This window comes from Xyrauchen texanus, chromosome 15 (assembly GCF_025860055.1).
Source record: "Xyrauchen texanus isolate HMW12.3.18 chromosome 15, RBS_HiC_50CHRs, whole genome shotgun sequence".
Classification (NCBI taxonomy): domain Eukaryota; kingdom Metazoa; phylum Chordata; class Actinopteri; order Cypriniformes; family Catostomidae; genus Xyrauchen; species Xyrauchen texanus.
In genome coordinates, this window is record NC_068290.1 from 8871903 (window position 1) to 8895948 (window position 24046).

A 24046-nucleotide genomic window follows, 5' to 3' on the forward strand; every position below is an offset into this window, starting at 1 on the left:
CTGACTGGGTCATCTGACCAATCACCGCAGATTAGCGTCACGCAAAAGAAGGGGTTTGGAAAAATGAGTCGTTGAACGAATCATTTGGGAGTCGGTGAGCAAATCAGGTATACATAAATGCATATTATAAGACAACAAAAGTGTTTTTTGTCATTGCATGCATGTAAAACTGTTGTTGGGGACTCCCAAATCAATATTAGGAACATTTTAAATGCCTTAATAGGTGCCCTTTAAAGCAGCTGTGGTATTAAACTTTTGCTCAAGCAGGAATGATCCATGTTTATGACAAACTTTATGAAGTAAGAAAGGTATATTTAAATTCAAGCAGTAGAAATCTACAAATTTAACAACAAGAGAACGAAAGATATAAAAAATAAGAAAACCAGAGTTGGGACATCTCAGAATTGATCATTCATGCATAAAGGCCATGAGACGTTGGCAGGGTTGTGCTGTCCTCTGTAGTCACTGCCAAAAATTGGCTACTAAGAGGGAGAGAAACGACTGGACGGTTTTTAATTGCACTTCTGAATGAATACATTAGATTCCTGCTTTATCGTCTTGTCATTCATTTTTCTTCATGCATTAAGTGCCAGAGGCTTGGGGTCTGGGTAGCTCAGCGAGTATTGACGCTGACTACCGCCCCTGGAGTCACAAGTTCGAATCCAGGGCGTGCAAAGTGACTCCAGCCAGGTCTCCTAAGCAACCAAATTGCCCCGGTTGCTAGGGAGGGTAGAGTCACATTGGGTAACCTCCTCGTGGTCGCGATTAGTGGTTCTCGCTCTCAATGGGGTGCATGTTAAATTGTGCGTGGATCGTGGAGAGCAGCATGAGCCTCCACATGCGGAGTCTCCACGGTGTCATGAACAGCTCGCCACATGATAAAATGCGCAGATTGAGTGTCTCAGAAGCAGAGGCAACTGGGACTTGTCCTTCACATCCTGGATTGAGGTGAGTAACTGCAACACCAAGAGGACCTACTAAGTAGTGGGAATTGGGCATTCCAAATTGGGAGAAAAATGTAATTAATAAAAAAGCCAGAGGCTTAAGCATTGGTCCTACACGAGGCACAGTTTGAACTCGACTTTAGTCATTCTTAATTTCATGCAGCCCTTGATTATTTTGTCAGCAAAGACAAAAGAAGAAAGGGGAAGGGGTTGGGTCAACATTGAGTAATTCAAGCTAATTATTAAAGACTTATAAAGACTAATTATTTTTCAGAAACAACTTAATTACTCTGGGAATTACCCATTCTTGCTATTTTAAATTTTTTTGTTTCAGCTAGTAAAAAAAGTAATAATATCTGTAACTGTATTTTCACTAGTAGAATCTCTCAATGACCTTTCATTCACTCCTGTTCAAAAGGCAGTTAGGAATATCTAATTTCTTACTAGCCAAAATTTCTACACTGTTGGCCAAAGGTTTGGAATAATGTACAGATTTTGCTGTTTTGGAAGGAAATTGGTACTTTAATTCACCAAAGTGACATTCAATTAATCACAAAGTATAGTCAGGACATTACTGATGTAAAAAACAGCACAATCACTATTTGAAAAAGTCATTTTTGATCAAACCTAGACAGACCCCATTTCCAGCAGCCATCACTCCAACACCTTATCCTTGAGTAATCATGTTAAATTGCTAATTTGGTACTAGAAAATCACTTGCCATTATATCAAACACAGTTGAAAGCTATTTGGTTCATTAAATGTAGCTTAACATTGTCTTTGAGTTTGTTTTTGAGTTGCTATAGTATGCAATAGACTGGTCTTCGGGTCAATATTAGGTCAAAAATGGCAAAAAAATAAATGTCTTTCTCTAGAAACTCGTCAGTCAATCATTATTTTGAGGATTGAAGGCTATACGATGCTTGAAATTGCCAAAAAACTGAAGATTTCATACAAAGGTGTACACTACAGTCTTCAAAGACAAAGGACAACTGGCTCTAACAAGGACAGAAGGAGATGTGGAAGGCCAGATGTACAACTTAACAAGAGGATAAGTACATCAGAGTCTCTAGTTTGAGAAATAGACGCCTCACTTGTCCTCAGCTGACAGCTTCATTGAATTCTACACACTCAACACCAGTTTCATGTACAACAGTAAAGAGAAGACTCAGGGGTGCAGGAAGAATTGCAAAGAAAAAGCCACTTTTGAAACCGATAAACCAAAAGACATTGGAGAACAGATAATTGGAAAAGAGTGTTCTGGATCTTAACCTCATTGAGCTTTTGTGGGATCAGCTAGACTGTAAGGTGTGTGTGAGAAGTGCCTGATAAGACCGCCACATCTATGGCAAGTGCTACACGAAGTGTGGGGTGAAAGCTCACCTGAGTATCTGGACAAACTGACAGCTAGAATGCCAAGGATCTGCAAAGCTGTCATTGCTGCACGTGAAGGATTTTTTTTGAGACTTCTTTGTAGTTTAAGAAGTTCTGAGTATTTCTTTCAAATTGTAATCTAATTTTTTTACGATTCTGACTATACATTGTGATCAGTTGAATGCCTCTTTGGTAAAGTACTAATTTCTTTCCATAAGAGCAAAATCTGTACATTATTCCAAACTTTTGGCTGCCAGTGTATTTCAGCTATGTACTTTTTACTAGTACAAATTACTGATTATGTAAAATTGGAATTCCTACCAGTAAGAAATTAATTCTGTATAACCGTAATTTTTTAACAGTGAATGACAGATCATTGTAAAATTCTCCTGTGCAAAATGCATTTATCAGAAAAGAAAAATGTACTAGTTGAGATTATATAAAAAATGTGTATTATGTGTGTAATGATGTCATTTTTATATCAAGAATGAACATTTTTATTAGTGCAAATGTAATCCTATTGCTGATTTCAAGAGCTTTAATGAATGAAAATTTAATTCTAGATACCCATCATTTAATCAGCACTGTTTTTGATCCATGTTTATGACAGTGTGAAGTACTAAAGGTATTATAAAAGGGCTTGCAATATAGCTGACCTCTCAGCAGAGTAAATACCCGTACTCAACCATGCTGGTGGAACACCTGTATTGACATAGTGACTCATGTTTGGTCAATAGCCCAGTGTTAGTCCTGTCTAATCCTGATTTCACAGCATCATGATGGAAAATGTAATCGTAACAATGCCAGTGAGCTCAAATGTGTACAGAACGGCACCGGCAACTGTTAAAAAAAAACTGAGAAGTGGCTCTTGTCTACGGCACATAATTAATATTGATCATAGCACTGTTATATATCACATCTCTGTAGATTTTATTGAAGCTGTACTACCCTACGTTATCATCGGCAACAATGCATTTTTCTCCCTCTTTTATAGGTAGCATAACATAATTGTAACATTTATTTGAGATTTGCACAAATTGAGAGGCAGAGCCTATAGGCTACATGGGTTAGATCTGCTAGCTTTTTATACTTCATAGTGTTTGCTTTTGGCCCAGAACAGAAATTTGGTGCTTTGTGTTGCTCAAAGTCTTTTCTGTTTAGTAACAAGAGTACAGTGAACGGTAAATGTTGGTTGCTGATAACTGTGCAGAACACAAATGAAAAAACATTCCTTTGTCATTTTAATGAAGGATTAGTTACTGTATGTGTCAGTGAGAAATCGTTAAAAATGTATGGTTAGATTAGTCGTGGTGAAATTAGTTCTGGTTCAAATTCCCTGTACGTGAAAGGGACAAGTATACAGATAGGAAGCTCTTTTTGTTAATGTACGCTAAAATTGTTATCACAGTACCCAGCTGTCAAACAAGAAATCTTCGGCTGATTTCTCTGCATATATGTCTGCCGCGTTGTTTTCTTACCCACCGTTTAATTTTTCTTTTGTCATGTGTACTTTTGATCTTTTACGCGAGATAAATAATGATATAAATAAATCGATGTATTAGTTGAGCACATTTATCATTATATTCTTTAACATCATATTTTTATATATATATTTCTTTTCATGTGGCTTAATATAAACTAGTTATTTATATATTTAAGAATTTTTCTGATATTCTTTGGCTCAATAGAAATAGCATCCTTCATTAGATTAATTTGTTAACCTCAAAGCTGCTGTCTATAAAATAACGTAATGTCAGGGCCTTATTTAAAGACAAAACATTTCCGTAGCTGCGCAATTATAGTTGCGTGTTTTTCCCTGATGATTTAGAATGGTTATTCGTCACAGTCATACTGAAAACAGCAGCCTGTGGTTGCACGGAGTGCCAGTGAAGGTGATGGAGGCAGTTGGTGATGTCATAGTGGATGGAGAGCTTTACGGTTTATGCTTGAGAGATTTTTTGGCCCTGAAATGAAACAAAAGGCAGATTGTTAAACGGTGCTGACTTGGAAGTGCATGTTATAGATGATTGGAAGACTTGTCTTGAATCCAGATATGACATGGCATTTTTCTAGTCTTTAATAAACCTACCTGTGTTATTCTGCCACCACTACATCTGCACAGTTATCTTTGCTCTCAGAGGTTATAGCTAAATATTCCTCCCTAAGAGAACGGAATAAGGGAAATAAAGGGATAGAAAAGATAGTGAAGAAGAAGAAGAGAATATCAAAGAAAATGTGGAAAGGACTTGAAATGTTTTGAAAACAGAACAGCATATCGGGAAAAATACAGAGTTGTCTGTTATACTTCTCAATGAGGTACTGTATGTGAAATAAAGTTCAGGAAGAAGAAAAGTGAAAATTACAAAACTGATAAATAAGGGTGAAGGTCTATTGTACAATGACCTTCACAAATGTAAACATTTTAAGCAATATTTTAATTTCTATCATCCTGGATATTAGAAAAGAATGTAACAGAAGATAATTAGAAGAAAATGTCAAAATGACAGAAGTATAACTCACTCGCTCTCTCGAAGTGCTTCTTCTCCTGCTGCTGCTATCTTCCGGTAACAGTAGACCATCTCAACAATCAGCCATAACTGCAGCCCAATGATGGTCACATACATCATAATCTCAGAAAGGATGGATGCCATGCTTCGGGTAGCTGCAGGAGAGAATACGTCAATTTATTCTCTCCAAATTCAATTCAGAAATCTATATTTTACAGATTTGGCTTGCTTTCTGTGATGGCGGGCATGATATTCGACTTCAGCTTGGACTACTTGATTAATGTAATTATTTAATACCAAATAGAAACGGAATAGAAATAAATGTGTAGTTGGGGTGTTGGAACAATGCTGGAAGATTGTCACAAGCACAAAGCTTTATGCTCTCAATATTATGTAGATGATCAGTAGTGACATTAGTGCTGATGTGGGCCTGACTGAAATATGTCTGTTCAATCAACTTCACTGCAAATTATGTGACATTCCAAACATTGTCTTAGAGGACAGACACGTTCTCAGCAGAAGCGTCATGCCTATCCAAACGTCACCCCTTAGATTTTTGAGACACGTTGATTTTGAGTGCAACTTAAAGGAAGATTTCCACAAAACGATATGCAAGGTAGTTTGCTAGTCTCAGTCACCATTCACTTTCATTCCATCTCTTTAACATACAATGAAAGTAAATGATGAGAGAATTGTCATTTTTGGGTGAACTATCCCATAGTTAAATATGCTCATATTTCTTTATTTTTTTTTTTATCAGCATTTATTTTGGAATGCCCAATTCCCATGACTTACTAGGTCCTTGTGGTGGCACGGTTACTCACCTCAATCCGGGTGGAGGAGGACAAGTCTCAGTTGCCTGCGCTTCTGAGACAGTCAATCCACGCATCTTATCACGTGGCTCGCTGTGCATGACACCACGGAGACTTATAGCATGTGGAGGCTCATGCTACTCTCCATGATCCACACACAACATACCACATGCCCCATTGAGAGCGAGTACCACTTAATCATGACCATGAGGAGGTTACCCCATGTGACTATACCCTCCCTAGCAACCGGGCCAATTTGGCTGCTTAGGAGACCTGGCAGGAGTCACTTAGCATGCAAACTTGTGACTCGAACTCGTGAATCAAGTGGTGGTAGTCAGCATCAATACTTGCTGTGCTTCCCAGGCCCTGAAAAGATTTCAAACAAACTTCTTTCATATTGTCATTATGGGGTATTGTTTGTAGAATTTTGAGGAAAATAATGAATTTAATCCATTTTGGGATATGTTTCCACATAACAAAATGTGGAAAAAGTGAAGCACTGTGAATACTTTCCGGATGCACTATATCTAAAGAAGCTCTTTAACCCAAATACAGGTTTCAATTAATAAACTTCACTTTTGTTGGCTCTGCACCCATAGAAACACTTAACGGAAATAGACGTCATGCTATTGTGTCACGTCAGTTTGTGCGTCAGAATTTTCCCCTAAATGACAGTCCAGAGTCTTGTGAACACTATTCCCACTATCATGTCACTCCTATGACTTTTTTTCCCCCCATAGAACAGAAAAAGAGATATGTTGCAAAACAAAAGTGCATTGTGATCACTGGCTGTCAAGACCAGGTGAAATTTTGCTTTGTTTCTAAACATCATATAGATTAGATCGGGATTTGAAACCGTGTACTTTCACACACTAAGCAACAACTTTACCTCTAGACCAGTGGTCTCAACTCGCGGCCCGCGGGCATATATTATGTGGCCCCCTACTTGACATTAAAGTTTAATCTTAGTGCGGCCCGTTGTTGCGTGCCGCGTTTTATTTTTTTTTTTATATATCCCTTATGGGCTACCATAGATAGTCTTGTGACAGCTTACGGCGGGTTTGTTGTCAATAGTTGTCATAGACCACTGCGAAGTACAAACATACTGGGGAAGTATCCACAATCCACATTAGTCAGAAGTGGACAGAAAATATATGCCATCACCCAGTTCCAGTCATGTCTCTCTCAAAACGTGCCGTGAAGAGAAAGGTTGGCGAAGAGCACAGGCAATTTCAGGAAAAGTGGGAGACGGAATATTTTTTTGTCGAGCACAGGGGAACCCCTACGTGTCTCATATGCACAGAGAAAGTTGCGGTGTACAAGGAATATAACATCCGACGTCATTACGCAACTAGACATGCTGAGGAGTATACAAAATACCATGGAGATGAGAGAAAGAACCGGGTCGCCAATCTTAAAAAATGTCTATTGCGGCAACAAGATTTATTCAAGAAAGCAAAGAAAGAGAATGAAGCAGCCGTCGAAGCTAGCTACATGGTGAATGAGATGATTGCGAAGGCCGGTAATCCGTTCAAGGAAGGCGAGTTCATCAAAAAGTGCATGTTACTAGCTGCAAGTAAAGTCTGTCCAGAAAAGAAGGGTCAGTTTAGCAACATCAGCCTTTCAGCTAACACAGTGGCAGAGCGCATTTCTGACCTTTCAGAAAACATTTATGATCAGCTGCGTGAGAAAGCCAAACGTTTTTGTGCATACTCAGTCGCTCTGGATGAGAGCAAGGACAACACTGACACCGCGAAGCTCGCAATATATGTCCGTGGTGTTGACGACAGTTTTGAAGTGATCGAGGAGTTGCTCGCTGTGATTCCAATGCATGGTCAGACCACCGCTCAGGAGATAGTCCGCCAGCTGTGTGGTGCTATTGAGGATGCAGGTTTGCCATGGAAGAGGTTTACTGGAATAACGACCGATGGTGCGCCATCAATGACAGGAAGGAAAAATGGACTGGTAGCACTTGTTCAAAGGAAACTGGAAGAGGAGAATGTGGAGGAGGCCATTGCTCTGCACTGCATTATCCATCAGCAGGCTCTTTGCGGCAAATGCCTGAGGTTTGACAATGTGATGTCTGTTGTTGTGAAATGCATCAATCATATCAGAGCTAGGGGATTAAAGCAACGGCAGTTCCGTGCCTTTTTGGAGGAAATAGAGTCAGAATATGAGGATGTGCTCTACTTCACAGAGGTACGTTTGCTCAGTAGGGGAAATGTCTTGAAGAGGTTTTTTGAGTTGAGAGCAGAAGTGAAAGCCTTCATGGAGAAGGATGGGATGGCTTTTCCTGTGTTAAGTGACCCCAAATGGCTCATGGACTTAGCTTTTCTTGTTGACATCACACAGGAGCTGAATGTACTGAACAAGAAGTTACAAGGCTAGGAGCAGCTTGTCAGTGCTGTCTATGACAATGTGAGGGCATTCTCCTCAAAACTTGTGCTCTCTCAGACAAACCTCTGCCATTTTCCAGCATGCAAGGCACTTGTAGATGTGGGCACACCATTCAGTGGTGAGAAGTATGCTGATGCCATTATGAAGCTACAGGAGGAATTTGATCGCAGGTTTGCAGACTTCAAGACACACAGAGACCCTTTTCAAATTTTTGCTGACCCCTTCTCCTTCGATGTGCAAGATAGTCCTCCTGTACTTCAAATGGAGCTCATTGACCTGCAGTGCAATTCTGAACTCAAAGCCAAGTTCAGGGAGGTGAGTGGAAACGCAGACAAGCTTGGACATTTTTTGAGAGAATTGCCACCCACCTTCCCTGAGCTCTCCAGAATGTTCAAGCGGACCAGGTGCCTTTTTGGGAGTACATATCTATGTGAAAAGCTATTCTCCACCATGAACTTCAATAAATCAAAGTACAGGTCCAGACTTACTGATGAGCATCTTCAAGCCACACTGAGGGTTTCAACTGAGGGTTTCAACTCAAGCCAAATGTGTCTCAGCTGTGTGAGAGGAAGCGCTGCCAGGTCTCTGGCAGCAAGGAGTAGGCAAGAGAAGCCTATGTTCTGAAGAACCGTTCATGTTCAGGACAGCTCATGAAGAACCATTCATGTTCAGAAAGGAATGTTCAAATTCAGAGGAACAGTTCAGAAGAAACGTTAATAATAAAGATTGAGAAGATTGGATCAGTTGTGCTCCTTTTTTGGAATACTATAATATATTTTTTGTGGAATACTTGATGTGGCCCAGCCTGACCCAGACTCTACCTCCACCGGCCTCCAGGTAAGTTGAGTTTGAGACCCCTACTCTAGACTAACAATTTTGGTCCTCCTATAATAATTTGTAATGTATTATTATTTGTTTATTCCATTGTCCTGCAAAACATTTGAGCACAGATCATTTTGCTGTTATAGTTTGTCATGTTTTAAGAAAGAATGTTTCATGTTGTAATGTTGCTTAATGGAACAACAAGATAAATACTGTAACTTGTAAAAATAAAAACTGTAAAGTTCTAGGGATAAATAATGTGATAGACTCTTAAATGTCCCTGCTGTCAAACAGCTAAGTGTTCACAAGCCAAGGACATACTATGATGAAAGCCCTGATGCTACTGCTATGACAACACTGTTTGCTTTCAGGGCTGAATGAGGGCGATGCCTGTGTCCTTGCTTTTGACATCTAATCAGGCATTTCTGATTAGTTTTGACATGTTTCTTCATGGAAGCACCCTTATGTTTCACGTATGGCTGAATATCAGCAGATCTTGTACCTGTATTCTGTTGTGCCTGTGATGTTATCACCACCTTACTTTGCTTAGTCTCTGCAAAATTCAGTTCACCATAGTAAAACATATGAACTGGTTTGTTCAAAACCATTTACTCCCCTTATTGTATGTCATTCCAAATCTGTATGATTTTCTTTCTTCTGTAGAACACAATAGGAGGAGTTTAGCAGAATGTTGACACTACTCTTTTCCATACAATGAAAGTGAATAGTGACCAGGGATGGTCAAGCTCCAAGAATGACATAAAGCTCCATAAAAGTAGTTAATATGACTCGTACACTATATTCCAAGTCTACTGAAATGTTAGTAGTTATTCGCTGACAATTTACTCCTTTGCCACAGCTACAAATCTCATTTAAATCATAATTTTGCGTATATATTAAAATATGGCGCATTGCGCCAAATTTGACGTCAATGCATCTCGTAACTAATTGCAAATTAGATTTGAGGGCTATGGCAAGAAGGAATATTTTCAGCAATGAACGACAAAACGACTACTTTTTGGAGCTTAATAGCCCCTGGTTGACATTCCTTTTCATAGAATTAAAAAGAGCTGTGTGGGGCCTGGGTAGCTAAGCGAGGAAAGACGCTGACTACCACCCCTGGAGTTGTGAGTTCGAATCCAGGACGTGCTGAGTGACTCTAGCCAGGTCTCCTAACAACCAAAATGGCCCGGTTGTTAGGGAGGATAGAGTAACATGGGGTAACCTCCTCGTGGTTGCTATAATGTGGTTATCGCACTCTGTGGGGCGCATGGTGAGTTGTGCGTGGATGCCGGTCTCGTTCTCCACCACCCGGATTGAGGCGACTCACTACGTCACCTTAGAGCGCATTTGGAATTGGGCATTACAAATTGGGTAGAAAAGGGGAGACAAAAAAAGAGCTGTGAAAACATATACTTTTGTGTTCGACATAAGAAAGGAAGTCATACATGTTTGGAACAACAAACAGGTGTAGATTTTAGTGTTATCATTGTCTGTTTTTACTAACAAACCTTTGCCAACTACATTGATGGTGATTAACTTGGTGGTACTGGTGTGGAACTCATAATTGGGGAAGACGAGGATCCGGTCAAAGTCGCATCGGTATGTTCCTGTATCATTGTAGGTAACGTTGCGGATGTAAATGGAGCCATCCTGCACATCCGCAGTATTTATACTGCCGCTCCATTCCAAGCGGTCAGCAAAATGGTCATCCACTATGTTGCCTGTCATTTCTGCATAACTGTAGATCTAAATAATAAAAATAGCTCATTAGTATGCTATGAAAAAAAATAACCAGTGTAAAAATGGAGTGGAGTGGTGGTGGAGTGGTATGGAGTGGTATGGAATCGTGGTGGCGTAGTGGCTAAAGCACAGGGCTGTTAATCAGAAGGTCGCTGGTTCGAACCCCACAGCCACCACCATTGTGTCCTTGAGCAAGGCACTTAACTCCAGGTTGCTCCAGGGGGATTGTCCCTGTAATAAGTGCTCTGTAAGTCGCTTTGGATAAAAGCGTCTGCCAAATGCATAAATGTAAATGTAAATGTAAAAAAACGTTTAAATTAAAAGATTAATATCTTTAGATGGACTTAGAGCTTACTTGTTGTTAACAGATGCAAGGCCAATGGCTAAGTAATTTAGTAGTGGCCGGCCACATTACAACCTCGGGGGGTGCATTTATTTTCATAATTCACTCGTCCATCTGATTTTTCAATAACTTATAATAATGTCAATATTTAGATAAATATATATTTAGAGGTTGCCCATTGCCGATATAATGCTGATATATAGACATTCTGTACTTAATAATACAATTTTACATAACAAATGAGAATGCTAATAGCCTAAATTAAATATAACATTTCTAGAATTCAATGAACATTTATTTTATACAACATTGATTTAAAAGGTACTCCAAAATATTAGAAAACAGAAAAAGTACATTATCCACAGATTTTGGAACATCCACATTTATCAGCCAATGTCAGACATGTGTTAGGGTTGTCGGCAAAGGTGATAATCTCAAAATGGCCAGATATGTTATTTACACTCCTAATTATACTAACAGTAAAAAAGCATCACTGCAGCATGTTTATTGTGTTTATTTATAGTCCCACACTACACCAACCCTACCCCTAAACCTAACCTTCCTTTACAAATATAAACCATGGTCCACTACAGTAACAGTAGTATCACCATTGAATTTTGTAGTAAAATCATAGTAAACTATATAAACACTATATCACTGTAGTAACACCATTGTTAACTGCATAAAATCTATGGTTTCTGCCAAAAAATATGGTCATTACAGTATTACTATATTAAAACTAACTTTATATAATTTTATGTACTGTATTATTATTATTATTATAAGTAGTATTAAAGAAAACGTAGAGAGGAGACAGGAAACAGAATGGGAAAAAGAGAAAGGTGGAATCAAACCAGGGTCTCACCGGCGTTACGCCCCACTGTAATGCCACGGCAATGCACCAGCACCTGAAGAGGCACAGCTATTTGGGGTGCAAATAGCTGTGCTGTGTCGCAGGTGTTATTTACACCTTATTTAAATTTTTATGACAAAATCTACACATGACAAATTCACGTTTTTTTTTTTTACTGTAATAGAGGGGAATAAATTACTGTTACGGTAATGATAATCATCGTTCTAAACAATGAGAATAGTAAAAATTAAACAACTGGATGTAATGGGGGTGTTCAAATGTGCTTAAGTGTCATGAAAATAGTGTCATCTTAATGGCATAAAATCTTATTGGTCATTTTTTTCTTTATGCAAAATGTCATTTCAAATTGCTGGGATAAACTGGACCAGAACATTTCATGAGAATAACCCTTTTATTCTACATAATGGAGGTCCACCCTCATGGTGGACATCACGTTGAGATCACACGTATCTCTGTAACCACAAATTTATTGGATAGGTTTGTTTGCAGAATGAAATGATAATGAGTGATACATATGCATGTGAGTAGTGTATTTCTACAGTGCCCTCTCTAACTGAAAAACATTTGCTTTTACCTGATGCTGCATCCATACTGATATCTTACTTGAAATTGGAAGTATTACAAAATAAAAAAGGGCACATTTATTTAGGTAATGCACCATGTGTGTGTTGGGGTGGGGGTTGCAGCATCTGTGCCACTCATCATACAGTAAAACATGAATACTTTTTAAAACTGATCCCGGTTGACATGTCAGATCTCTCTCTCTTGGTCTCATACTCACATGTGTATATTCACTCTCGCCTTCTGCCATGAACCCCCAGTCCACTGTGGCATAGGCTGACACTTCCCCTCGCATCTTGCAAGAGATGCAGCCCAGTTTGAAGCCATTACCCATCACAGCCTCCGTGTTAGAGTCCACCTCTACACATGCCCCACTGCAGAGCCACACTATATGAAGAATGAGACATAATCAGCCACAGAAACATATTCACAACTTCTTTACTTCTTAAAAGATTCTCTATAAGTCTTTTTAATGTTCACTTATATTTGTTGCTGTTTTGAACGAGTAAAACTTGCACAAAAAAAATTATGTTGTTCACATTGCCGGAAATTGTGCATGTTGGCTTTTTTTGTTGTTGTTCAAGGCAGAGCATTTCTTTGCAAGATTTATTTCCACTCATGAAAACAGTGCATGAAAATAGTACAAATTAACTGCATTTCACAATAGTTTTTGGTTTGATGGCTTTTATTGTCAGAGGGGAAATAAATATTTAGCAATGATCTGGTTTAAATTTTAGGTCTTTAATCTACTTTCATATATAGATGCTGGTCTCTATATATGCCATGAAATAGCAAACACTAGCAGAATGGAACGCACCTGTAATTCCAAGTATCTCTCTTTCACACACTTCACCCTGCATTTTCCACAGATACATCTGCATCGCTCTCAACCAATGATCTTGTGCTATTTTCAAGTTTGACCTCTGGAGAAGTATGTGTATGTGTGCAATGAGATGAGGGACAGGAACAATTGTACACACACATCAATAAGTGAGCACAGATGGCCTAGTAGTACATCAATGGCAGCAATAGCATTAGATTATATCTTTACTGGGGTTTCTCAAAAAGTCATTTAGATTTGTATGGGAATCTCTTTACTATTCAGGAAAACAACATTTATCATTTACTCTTGATAGCTGAAAGAAAGGAGAACAGAGTAAAAATGCCTGTCACACCAATCGAGGGACAAGAGAGGGAGAAAAGAAGGAAGAGAGATAGTTAACAATGTTACATTTATTGAAATAACTGATTATCACTGACATATCACTGATGTATTGGCTTCTGAACAAAAAGAAGGGTGGATGGGGAGGAAAGACTGTATTAAAGAGGTGGCATACTGCAAATTCAGAGGGAGCAAATGGAGGGGTATAAACAAATCATGTTGACATACTCTATTATTTTTACCAAACTATTACAATACTGCCCAAAATGATCTACACCTTCTTGAGTATTTCATTTCAGAAAGGATTTTGTACTAAAAAGACAAGTTCAATGGTGCTTTGCTTTTTGCAATGGTGCTTTCGAAGATAAAAATACACTTAAAGGGCCATGAAACCCTGTTTCAGCATAGTTGAGTTCTCACTTCAATTTTAAAAAATGTCAGAGAGGGGTCGTGGTCAGCAGCGGAGTAGAGAGGAGAAGACTAAGTAATGCATTCTTAGTCAGAGGTAGCATTCAATAAAACCTTGAAGCCTTGAAAACACATAGGCCTAGCTTACTGAAAAAAAGTGCATCTTGTAATTCTTCTTTCAGATTAAAATAATAACAACTTGATGTCTAGCATTCAATAAAAAAATAAAAAGGTCACCCAAAATACTTGTTTAGAGCAATTGAAAGAATACAGTAACCAATGTAAACTTGAGGGCTTTAAGCTAATACAGAAGTTCTTTTCCAACAAAAAATAAATAAAAATGTACAGCGACAGTGGGAGCCAGCAGCCTGTCATGGTGTCCTTCCTGAACCAACAGAATTGAACATTTATGTTGAAAACACATAGTCCTAGCTTACTGAAAAAAGTGCATCTTTTAATTCTTCATTCACATAAAAATAACAACAACATATAGTAGTAATACACTCTGCCACTCACCTTTTACTTAAACTCAAAATTCAAAAATAAAATTCAAGTAAAAGTGTACAAGAGCAAAATAATGCATTCTGATGTCTAGCATTCAATAAAAAAATAAAAAGGTCACCCAGCCACCCTTACTTAGAGCTATTGAAAGAATACAGTAACTATTGTAAACTTGGGGCTTTAAGCTAATACAGAAAGTGCTTTTCCAACAAAAAATAAATAATGAAAATAAACATTCAGAATTCAACATTTATGTTGAACATAGGCCTAGCTTACTGAAAAAAAGCATCTTCATACATTCTTTCACCTTAAGAAGTGTGTGTGTGTGTGTGTGTCATTCAAGACAAAATACTGTCATATATTGGAGTGGAGGAATGTGAGCATTTCAACATGCAGCTGCTCCCAGGTGGCGCCTCTTCAGGTGCTGGTGCATTGCCGTGGTGCTAGAATGGAAGGCCATCTCCATTTTGCAAAGATGACATATCACAGAATTGTTTCCTTTTAAATTAAAGAATTCCCATACTTTAGAGGAACCAGTGTGTGCCGCCTTGCACTTCTGATAGTCTGAGGAGCCACTCGTGTTGCTACTACTCTCCGGCGCTGCCATCTTTGTTTTTGGTCTGACGGATCGACGAGCATATGATGTCGACGCGTTGTCCCAGCCCTAGTTGGAAAGCTCTCAAAGAGTAAAATATAACCAGCCTATTTGTTTTACTTACAGGCAAATATTTAGCGAATAATAGCTATATGTCGTTCACATGTTCCAAGTGAACAGGTGTTGCTTATATGCCGCATTATTGCTTATAACTTAACCTAAAAATAAACATAACATAAATAAGGAGATTATGTTTCAAATGAGCCCACATACAAGGTAATCAGATGCATAGATCATTAGATAATTGACCAGAAGCACAATGTGCACAGTGCACACAGCATCTGGCTATCTTGCATCTTGTAATCTGGCTGAAAACATGTTAGCTTTCCTGGATCAGATGAGGTAATTGGAAATGATGTAGCATCATGAAACACTAAACCAATGGTATTTGGTCCAGATTAGTGCAAAAAGTCATCCATATTTGGGCAGAGAGACATGTGATTGGTGACTGTTACATATGGCCACCAGGAGATGGCGCCAAGTACATGACACGGACTCAATAAGGACTCAAATGGCACAGAATTAAACTCGTTCTGTGAAATCTCATTACTAAAATCATGTCTACATGCTTTGCAAATCTTATGTCATTGTTGTGTTTGCATGTGTAACTAGTTCTAATGTACAATTATTATGCTTTATGTTTTGGACACTAGGATAAATAATTTTTTAGGAAAAAGTTGCCTAAAAAAGTTGCCTCAAGTTCAGTTCCTTAGCCTAAGAGTCTCAGAATTTATCATAAAAAATGTATTTGAAAATGTTTCTTTACAATTACTCAAAACACTTGACCATCCTCATTTTTTTTCCAGTTATAAGTATTCAATTTTGGGTATGCCACTGAACAGGAAATCTTTACCATCAACATCAGTGCTTAAAAGTTTAAGGTTTCGGGTAAGGAGGTAGGTCTGGTCTATTTAAAACTCAAAAGAGCATTAACCTTTAAAACCCTCATTTATTTATTTTATGTAGCATTTGCTTTGTATGACACTATCGTTTAGGTTTGGTTTCGGGTATGGAGGTAGGATTTGTTTATTTAAAACTTGATAGAGCATTAACCTTCAAAACCTCACCTGTTTGGGAAACATTTAACTCTCTTTTGGCACCACACAGTGGACATTTCACTTTGGAACTGCCACGAAATGTGTAAAACTGTGTCATGTCATTTTGCAAAAATGTCACAGCAGTTACATAATTGTCATGAGCTCTTGAGTCAGTAAGTAAAAATGTATCAACCACTTAAATCCCCTTAACTGCAACGTCCTGGCAACCACCCGCAACACCCTAGCATTGTGGGGGCAAGTTTTTCACAGGAAAGCACTACTCAAATTTTCTTCAGAACAATTTAGTACAAATCCAGTTGGTCCTTCTTTTTAAATATTGCATGCTTTTACTTCCACTCACCATTGCAGTAATGGATTTGTGCAAGTCCATCATATTCTAAGACTGTAATGAATCTCTCATTCTGTCTTGCTCTGTATATGTTTTTCAATCAGAAGCACTATTTTCTGACAATGTTTCACAGCTCTGTCAACCTCCCACTGATTAACTCCACATTTCCTTTAGAACTGCGGATCACTGATTGATAGCTAATTGACAGCATCCACTAATATGTGCGCACACACACACGCACACAACAAACATGAAGCCAAACAGTCTAAATTTACACAATAAAGTTCCCTCAGTATTGTGTAGAGAGCAGAATATGGAACAGCTGTTAATAAATATAAGACTGTTATCACAGTAAGTGTCTGCTGAGAACAGTGGAGACTCACTGAGCGAGCAGCACACGTGCAGAGATAATGATGGGTTCAGATTTCTAATAGTCTTCATAAAGAAACGGATGCTGCTCCACAGTACAAGAAATAATGTAATCCACCACAACCTCAGATATCAAATGTAAGTGCAGCGTAGTTCTAGCGGGAAGACTAGCAGCTGTACATCATCGCACCATTAGCTAGGTAACTCCTAGCCAATCACACGTAAGCCATTACTTTATAAGTCTGCTCACAAACTATCACATTGCTGTTTCAGAGTGCTAACACAAAAAAATTGCACTTTACCAAAGTGATGTATGATGCAGAAATTTAGCAATGTGATTAAATATGAGATTATATACTGTATTCCTATAGCATTCCTAGTTGCTTCCATCCACTCGTTTATTCTATGTTTATTCCTGTCAAGAACACAATTTAGAACCGTCTAAAAGTATGGTGTTGTAATCAGAAGGTTGCTTGTTCTGCTGCACTGTTCTTAGGTGACGTAGCCTGAAAGTTATGGAAACAAATTCAACCAGACCTGGTCATATAGTTATAAATAAAAATTGTATTAAATCAGATTTTGCAGTTTTGAGTTTGGACAGTTTGGGACCATATGATGTAAGACACCACCAGGCAATCACAGGGGATTCTCTGACTGTGTCACACATTGTTCATCTTCCTGTCCATCTGCCCATGCTCACTCCTCCGTTTGATCGCCACTGAATAAATGATCCCTTAAAGAGATAGTTCGCCCAAATATGAAAACTGTGTCAAGATTTATGCACCCTCATGTTGTTCCAAAGCCGTTTGACTTTCTTTCTTCTGTCGAACACACAATGAGATTTGTTAGGCTTATAGTCAAATGTTACGTTGAAGCCTCAGTCACCATTCACTTTCATTGTATGGAAAAAAGATTCAATGAAAGTTAATGGTGATCCAGGCTAACATTCTGACTAACATCTCCTTTTGTGTTCCACTGAAGAAATAAAGTCATACTGGTTTTGAACAACATGAGGGTGATTAAACCATGACAGTTTTTAGTTTTGGGTGAATCTGATAGACGACTTACCAAAAAGGTTTCACACGAGTTTAGTTGTGTAACAGTTCTCATTTCTGAGCTTTCCCATTTCCTGTCTAATTTTAACTCTGCTATATACATTTTCACTCCTTTTCACTCCAAATAATAATAAATGTAATCAGTTATAAGAACACACAGTAAGTTATAGACATTATCAATGAAATCATAAATGCAAGAAAAAACATTATTAATGTTGTATAAATATTAAATATGTGAAGCTAAAGTACTTTTTGGATTGCAATGTCTGCTAAATGCCTTGTATGTAAATATAAACGTTTTTTTTTTTTTATTCATGAATAAATGTATATACACTATACACAGTTCATTATGTGTATCGAAAATAATGATGTTTAAATTAAAGGAACAGTTCACCCAAAAATGATAATTCACTCATTATTCACATACCTCTGATGCCATGTTTATCTTCAGCAGAACACAAATGAAGATTTTTAGAAGATCGAGCTCTGTCAGGTCCTTATAATGGAAGTACACGGGTGCCAGCACTTTGACGGTCCAACAGTTATATTTCGGCAGCACAAAAGTAATCAATGCGACTCCAGTCGATCAATGGATGTCTTCTGAAGTTAATCGATAGGTTTATGTAAGAAACAAGTTGATAATTAAAACACTTAACTTTAAATCAGGGCTTCCATCCAGGGCTCTGATGCAGTTTGAAATGGCCGAACTCCCACGTGACGTTCGTTCATCTGTTGTAAATAAGTGCCGCTTCCGAATTCTCGTGTGAACTCACCGACGCATTTACGTCACGTTTCGCGTCAGCTGCTTTTTCGTGTTTTCTGTGTGAATCAATAAAATTAATTGATCGTGGATTACTTTATTGCTGCCTAAAAATTATATTAAATATAAGGTACACTGCTGTTCAAAAGTTTGGGGTCACTTACTCGTTCTTTAGTATTATTTTTTCTTTATATTTTAGAATAATAGTGAAGTCATCAAAACTATGGAATAACAGAAATGGAATGATGGGAATTACGTTGTGACTAAAAACATCCTAAATAAATAAAAAATATGTCATATTTTAACATCTTAAAAGTAGCCACCCTTTGCTTAGAATTTGCAGAAACATACTCTTGGCATTTTCTCAACCAACTTCAAGAATCACACTGGGATGCTTTTTAAACAGTATTGAAGGAGTTCCCGTCTATGCCTGGCATTTATTGGCTGCTTTTCTTTATTATTCTATATTTATAAGTCATCCATTTAAACGTTTTGTTATATGGTGGCACAATTATATTTTTGTCTACAAAACTAATTTCAAACATTTAAGCATACGCCTTCAGATCAAAAGGTTTTTAAGATCATGAGAAACATTTCAGCTAAGTGACCCCAAACTTTTGAACGACAGTGCATATAAGGATCTGCGACGAGTGGGAATTGGCAAAGGAACAAAATGTGTTCATCATAACTATACAGTACAGGTGTAACATAACAAATGTTTCATCTAAACAGCTGATAACTGGTGCTTTGTATAACCTGTCAGTACTTCAGGAAATACACATATCCCCATAATGGGTGTCCTGACGCATGGCAAATCCCCACTGAGTAAATTGGGACATTTATCGCTTAGGCAGAAGTGATAACACCTGTTCCCTGGGGGAGATTTATTTCCATCTCTGTCCTCGTTGCCTTTGCAGATGAAAGATATTCGGGGTATGTATGAACATAGACAGACAAATATTTTGGACACCCACCACAAAACAAAGCATCACAACTGACTATGAGATAACAGTCTGAGACAGAAGTGAGGGAGTAACCATTCATGTAATACATGCTTTACAAACAGATACAGCTTGTTTTGGGGTTTTACTGAGCTATCTTGGTGGCTTTAGAACCCTGATAACTATAAACACATACACAGTGCTGAGACTGAATAAATAAAGTGCATTGAAATAACACTACTGGACAGGGGCTAAATTACCCTGAACTGGTCAGCAAACCAATTGAATATAAACACATTCTTGCAGCAAAAGCTATTACATTCACTTTAGTTGCATGATTTTGTAATCTAACATCTAATGATTAATTTCAGTTGGCATTGGCTTTCACAAATGTTTCAATTCTGATGTACATTGCATATTTATTATCATCATACTGTTTGAATTATGTGTTGTGTTTATCTATATATCTATGTCTGTCTGCCTGCCTGTCTGTCTATCCATCTGTCTATACACAAAAGTCCCATCATCATTAGATACATTTTAGCATGAGATCATGAATGGATTTCTCCTACACACTGAGAGGTGATCTCTTCCCTTGACATGGCCTCACTGACCCAGAGAGACACAGATTGTGAAGATTTGAACATGCATCTCAAACGTGACATAGCTCAAGACACTCACCGTGTGTTAAACACATCAGAACAGGGACCCACAGAAGCCGCAGTGCAGGCATCTTCACTGATGATAGGAGTTCCTTTCAGAGTTGTGTCTCTGTGTCTCTCACACAAACACACACAATAACAAACACAAAACACAGTATCACACAGTTGACATAAGAGCCGGAGGTTTTAGCAAGTAGTCCACAGCAAGACAGAAGCTCTGCAAGGGAAAAAAGTCCTCTGAAACTTTGCAGAGATGAGCTTGACAGTGTAGAATACAGTTCAGGTCAGACACAAAGAGGGAGATGATGTGGGGCTTCCCTCTTAGTTCAGACACTAATGATGCTTCCGACTTTCCCTTTAGCCACTGATGAGGAGCAAATGAGACCAGGGAGGGAGTATCAGAGAATGACATCTTCTGTGTGAAACTAACGGTCCAATAAGCCCAAGCACAGTAAATTCAGTTACTCCATGAAAGACAAATGAGCAAATGAGAAAGTTTCCTCTCTATGACAGTGGAAGACTTGGATCGGAGGTTTGTGATTAGTTTACAATGAGAGATAATTGAAGGTAAGTGACCAAAATTTTGTGTGTTACACTTTTAACCAGAGAAAAATCATTTAAGAGAAGAAATATTTTGTGCCACAGTGAGATTGAAATGCAAAATGATTTTGTGTCTTTGGCTTCATGCAAACATACTTTTAGACATTCTCTTCTACGCTCAATTATATTTATTGCTTATATATTTTGTGAATTTTTGCTTATGAAATGTTAATACCTGAATTTGAGAATATATATATTTACATTATACAATATATACAATAACAACAAATCATTTTGGAGGCTGCCTGTCAAATGCACTTCAACACAAAACTGAATGCTTGTGTCTTTCTCTCAATACAAATAAATGCATATGAAGTTACTCATACATGCAGTAAGTGTTAACTGTGACCGGATGTGGTTATGACTCATGCCATCTGGTCAAATTCCGTTATATTGCCAAAGCATTTCCAACTGTCAAGCATTAAGGTATATGTCTAACAGCACATTATGATCACCAAAATATGTCAATAGTGCATCATTCATGCGTCTACATTGCCGAGGAATGGATTAACTGCATTCCCTTTTAAAACAAAGCAATATTCATGGGGTGTGATAAGGTGAAAGGCATGTAAGGCAGTGTTTCCCCTCTTTTAACAGCTGAGCTTAATGTAAACAAAGTCGACGATATTTCTACTGTCAAGAATATACAAAGTGACCTATGTGTGCCTATATCTATGGTTTGAATATTTCTCAGCCTTTCATGAGCGATTACCACATGTTCGCCGTTTGTTCTTTATTCAGTTGGTAAAATCCGATGAAGTCGCCCCACTCGCGCCGTCAAATCATTATGTCAGTCACGCGGGGTGTTTTATTTGAGCGTGCGTCATGGATATTAACCAAAAACGCTGTCGCGTGAGATCCTACTACTCTTCCCCGCATAAATGCTCGGTTTGAAATTGAGATGTCCACAAAAATCCTCTTAAAACTGGAGCACTACACCTGCCATGCGCAGCAGTGGCGCGTTCATTGGCGGCATCTTGTGGTCTAGATTTAAGATGCTGCTGTTAAGACAGGCGAGGAGGGACAGTCAGGGAAGAAACAGGGATTGGGGAGGGATAGGCTACACTGACGGATGCATTGCAGTAGTGGGTTGGATGGAAGGCAAGGTGGTAACAATTTCATGTCTTTATGTCAACGTAAAATTATGATATGTCGACTTTCAGATTCATTGCAGGACTGATATCACAAACCTATCCAAAATTAGACATACAAGACACGCCCTTCATAATGTAGCTACTTGTCGCTCTGCAGTACAGATTATTCTAGCAGCACTAATTATTGTTGGTTAATGTTAATTTCAACATATACTAATATATATATTTTTTATTCAAAGTTGTATGTCAACATAAGCCAACACCTAAAATGAACTAACAATGAGCAAATGTATTTTCATAAATTAAGGATAACTAAGGTTATAAATGCAACCACATCGTTAACCCTTAAGTGCACACCTCAGGTCTTTAGTGATCCGGGATATCATTCCCCCACCTGTACCTCTTTATTATCATTATTCCATGTGTGTACAGATACATATTATACATATTATGCTCAGGGTGGCGCTGTTGTTTCAGTGATTGACTTGATTTAAATTTGTCATTGCTTATTGATGAAGAAACAACATGGAAATTAACCAGGGGCGATTCTAGGGTCAGAGCTTTAGGGGTGCTGAGCACCCAATGAGCCCCACTGCCACCACCCACCCTCTTTTCACACAAAAACAAAAAATATGTCTATTGAAAAATAACTTTATCATTTTAACTAATTGGTTCAACTGACTTTTTCAGAGCACCAGCTTAAGAGTGAGAGTTCACACAGACAGCCCCCTGTAACAAACACAAAACCTTCTTCACTCAGCTGGTTTTCCTGACCGTTAACTCCATATGCCTCCTTTTGTATCAACAGACATCAGATTGGTTAGATTAGATTCAACTTTATTGTCACTGAACTAAGTAACAGGTACTTGGACAACAAAATGTAATTCATCTTCTGTAAATTATTTACAAAAAAATGGTTCTTGAAAGGCTCTTTTTTTGTGTGCCAAACTAAGTATGAGGGTATTGAGACAGCTTTAACTGTTTAGGACCAGTGTCCTTATCCCCTAAGTCTGAGCAGCTCTCTTCTGTCTCTGCTGCTTTGGCTTGGTGGTCTCTATGTTGCACTCCCTCTGTCTCTTCATTTCTCTCACTAGTCAATTCCCTCTCATCCCTTATGGACTCTCCCTGTTGTTTTCTTCCTCCTTTATTATGAAAAAATGTGGTGTAAAATAATGTTACAAAAAGTAAATGTAATATAGGCTACTTAATGCCAATAAGTTAGTATAGGAGTATGAGTAGTTACTGTTTTGCTTGCCACTATTCACTATATGTCAATTTATTGTTGTTGTTTCCTCACCTGGTTCTTCCTGCATGCTCTCCCTTTCCCTTTCCCTTTCTCCTTCTCCATCTCCTCCCTCTCTTTCCCTTGGCACTGACAATCATACACAAATATATTGTAGGCAGGAGAGTTGAGGTCAGACTGACCTCAACTCTCTGAAGCACCCCTAAAAAGGGGCTAGCCTCGCACTTGAAGTAAACTATAGCAAGTGTAACACATGACCTATGTTATGAGTATTGTTATTATTTCCAGTATAGGCCTAAATACCATTTAATGCTATTGTGCTTTAATTGCACTATGTCACAGGATTTAAGCTTTGCCTTTTGCTCTCTCATTGATTCAAGAGAATAAAATTCACATTAACAAAAAATTACATTTTTACATGAATTAAAATCAAACAAGAACTGCATGTTGAAGAGGATTTGTTGGAGCTTTTGGGTTGAAAAGTTAAACCAACATCCCCCCCAGTGTATGTACTTTAAAGTAAAATGGAGTGGTGGTGGCGTAGTGGAATAAAATACATCACTGGTAATCAGAAGGTCGCTGGTTCGATCCCCACAGCCACCACCATTGTGTCCTTGAGCAAGACACTTAATCCAAGTTGCTCCAGGGGGGTTGTCCCTGTAATAAATGCACTGTAAGTCGCTTTGGATAAATGCTTCTGTCAAATGCATAAATGTAAATGAAATAAGAAAACTAAAAGTTTTTTCCCCCTTGGAAAAGTATTAAGTACAGTTTTAGTAGTCCTTCAATTACAAATTCCTCCAAATAATACTGGATTACATTGTAGTACCCAC

At 38.2% G+C, this 24046-nt stretch overlaps 2 protein-coding genes across 2 annotated transcripts in view; one reads left to right on the top strand and one right to left on the bottom strand.

The window, feature by feature from the left end:
• Positions 1–20702, top strand: part of LOC127655811 (protein Aster-A-like) — a 67524-nt gene extending 46822 nt beyond the window's left edge. Inside the window, exon 22 of the transcript XR_007972091.1 lies at positions 20638–20702. The gene's annotated coding sequence lies outside the window, so the exon portion shown is untranslated. The remainder of the gene's footprint in view (positions 1–20637) is intronic.
• Positions 120–20584, bottom strand: LOC127655812 (sodium channel subunit beta-1-like). Its single transcript, XM_052143800.1, has 6 exons — positions 20296–20584; positions 12598–12764; positions 10368–10605; positions 4839–4980; positions 4408–4479; positions 120–4282 (listed from the first exon to the last, which is right to left on the bottom strand). Exons 1-5 carry the CDS (start codon positions 20345–20347, stop codon positions 4413–4415), a joined length of 666 nt encoding a protein of 221 aa, XP_051999760.1. The 5' UTR covers positions 20348–20584; the 3' UTR covers positions 120–4282; positions 4408–4412.
• Positions 20703–24046: the final 3344 nt, after the last annotated feature.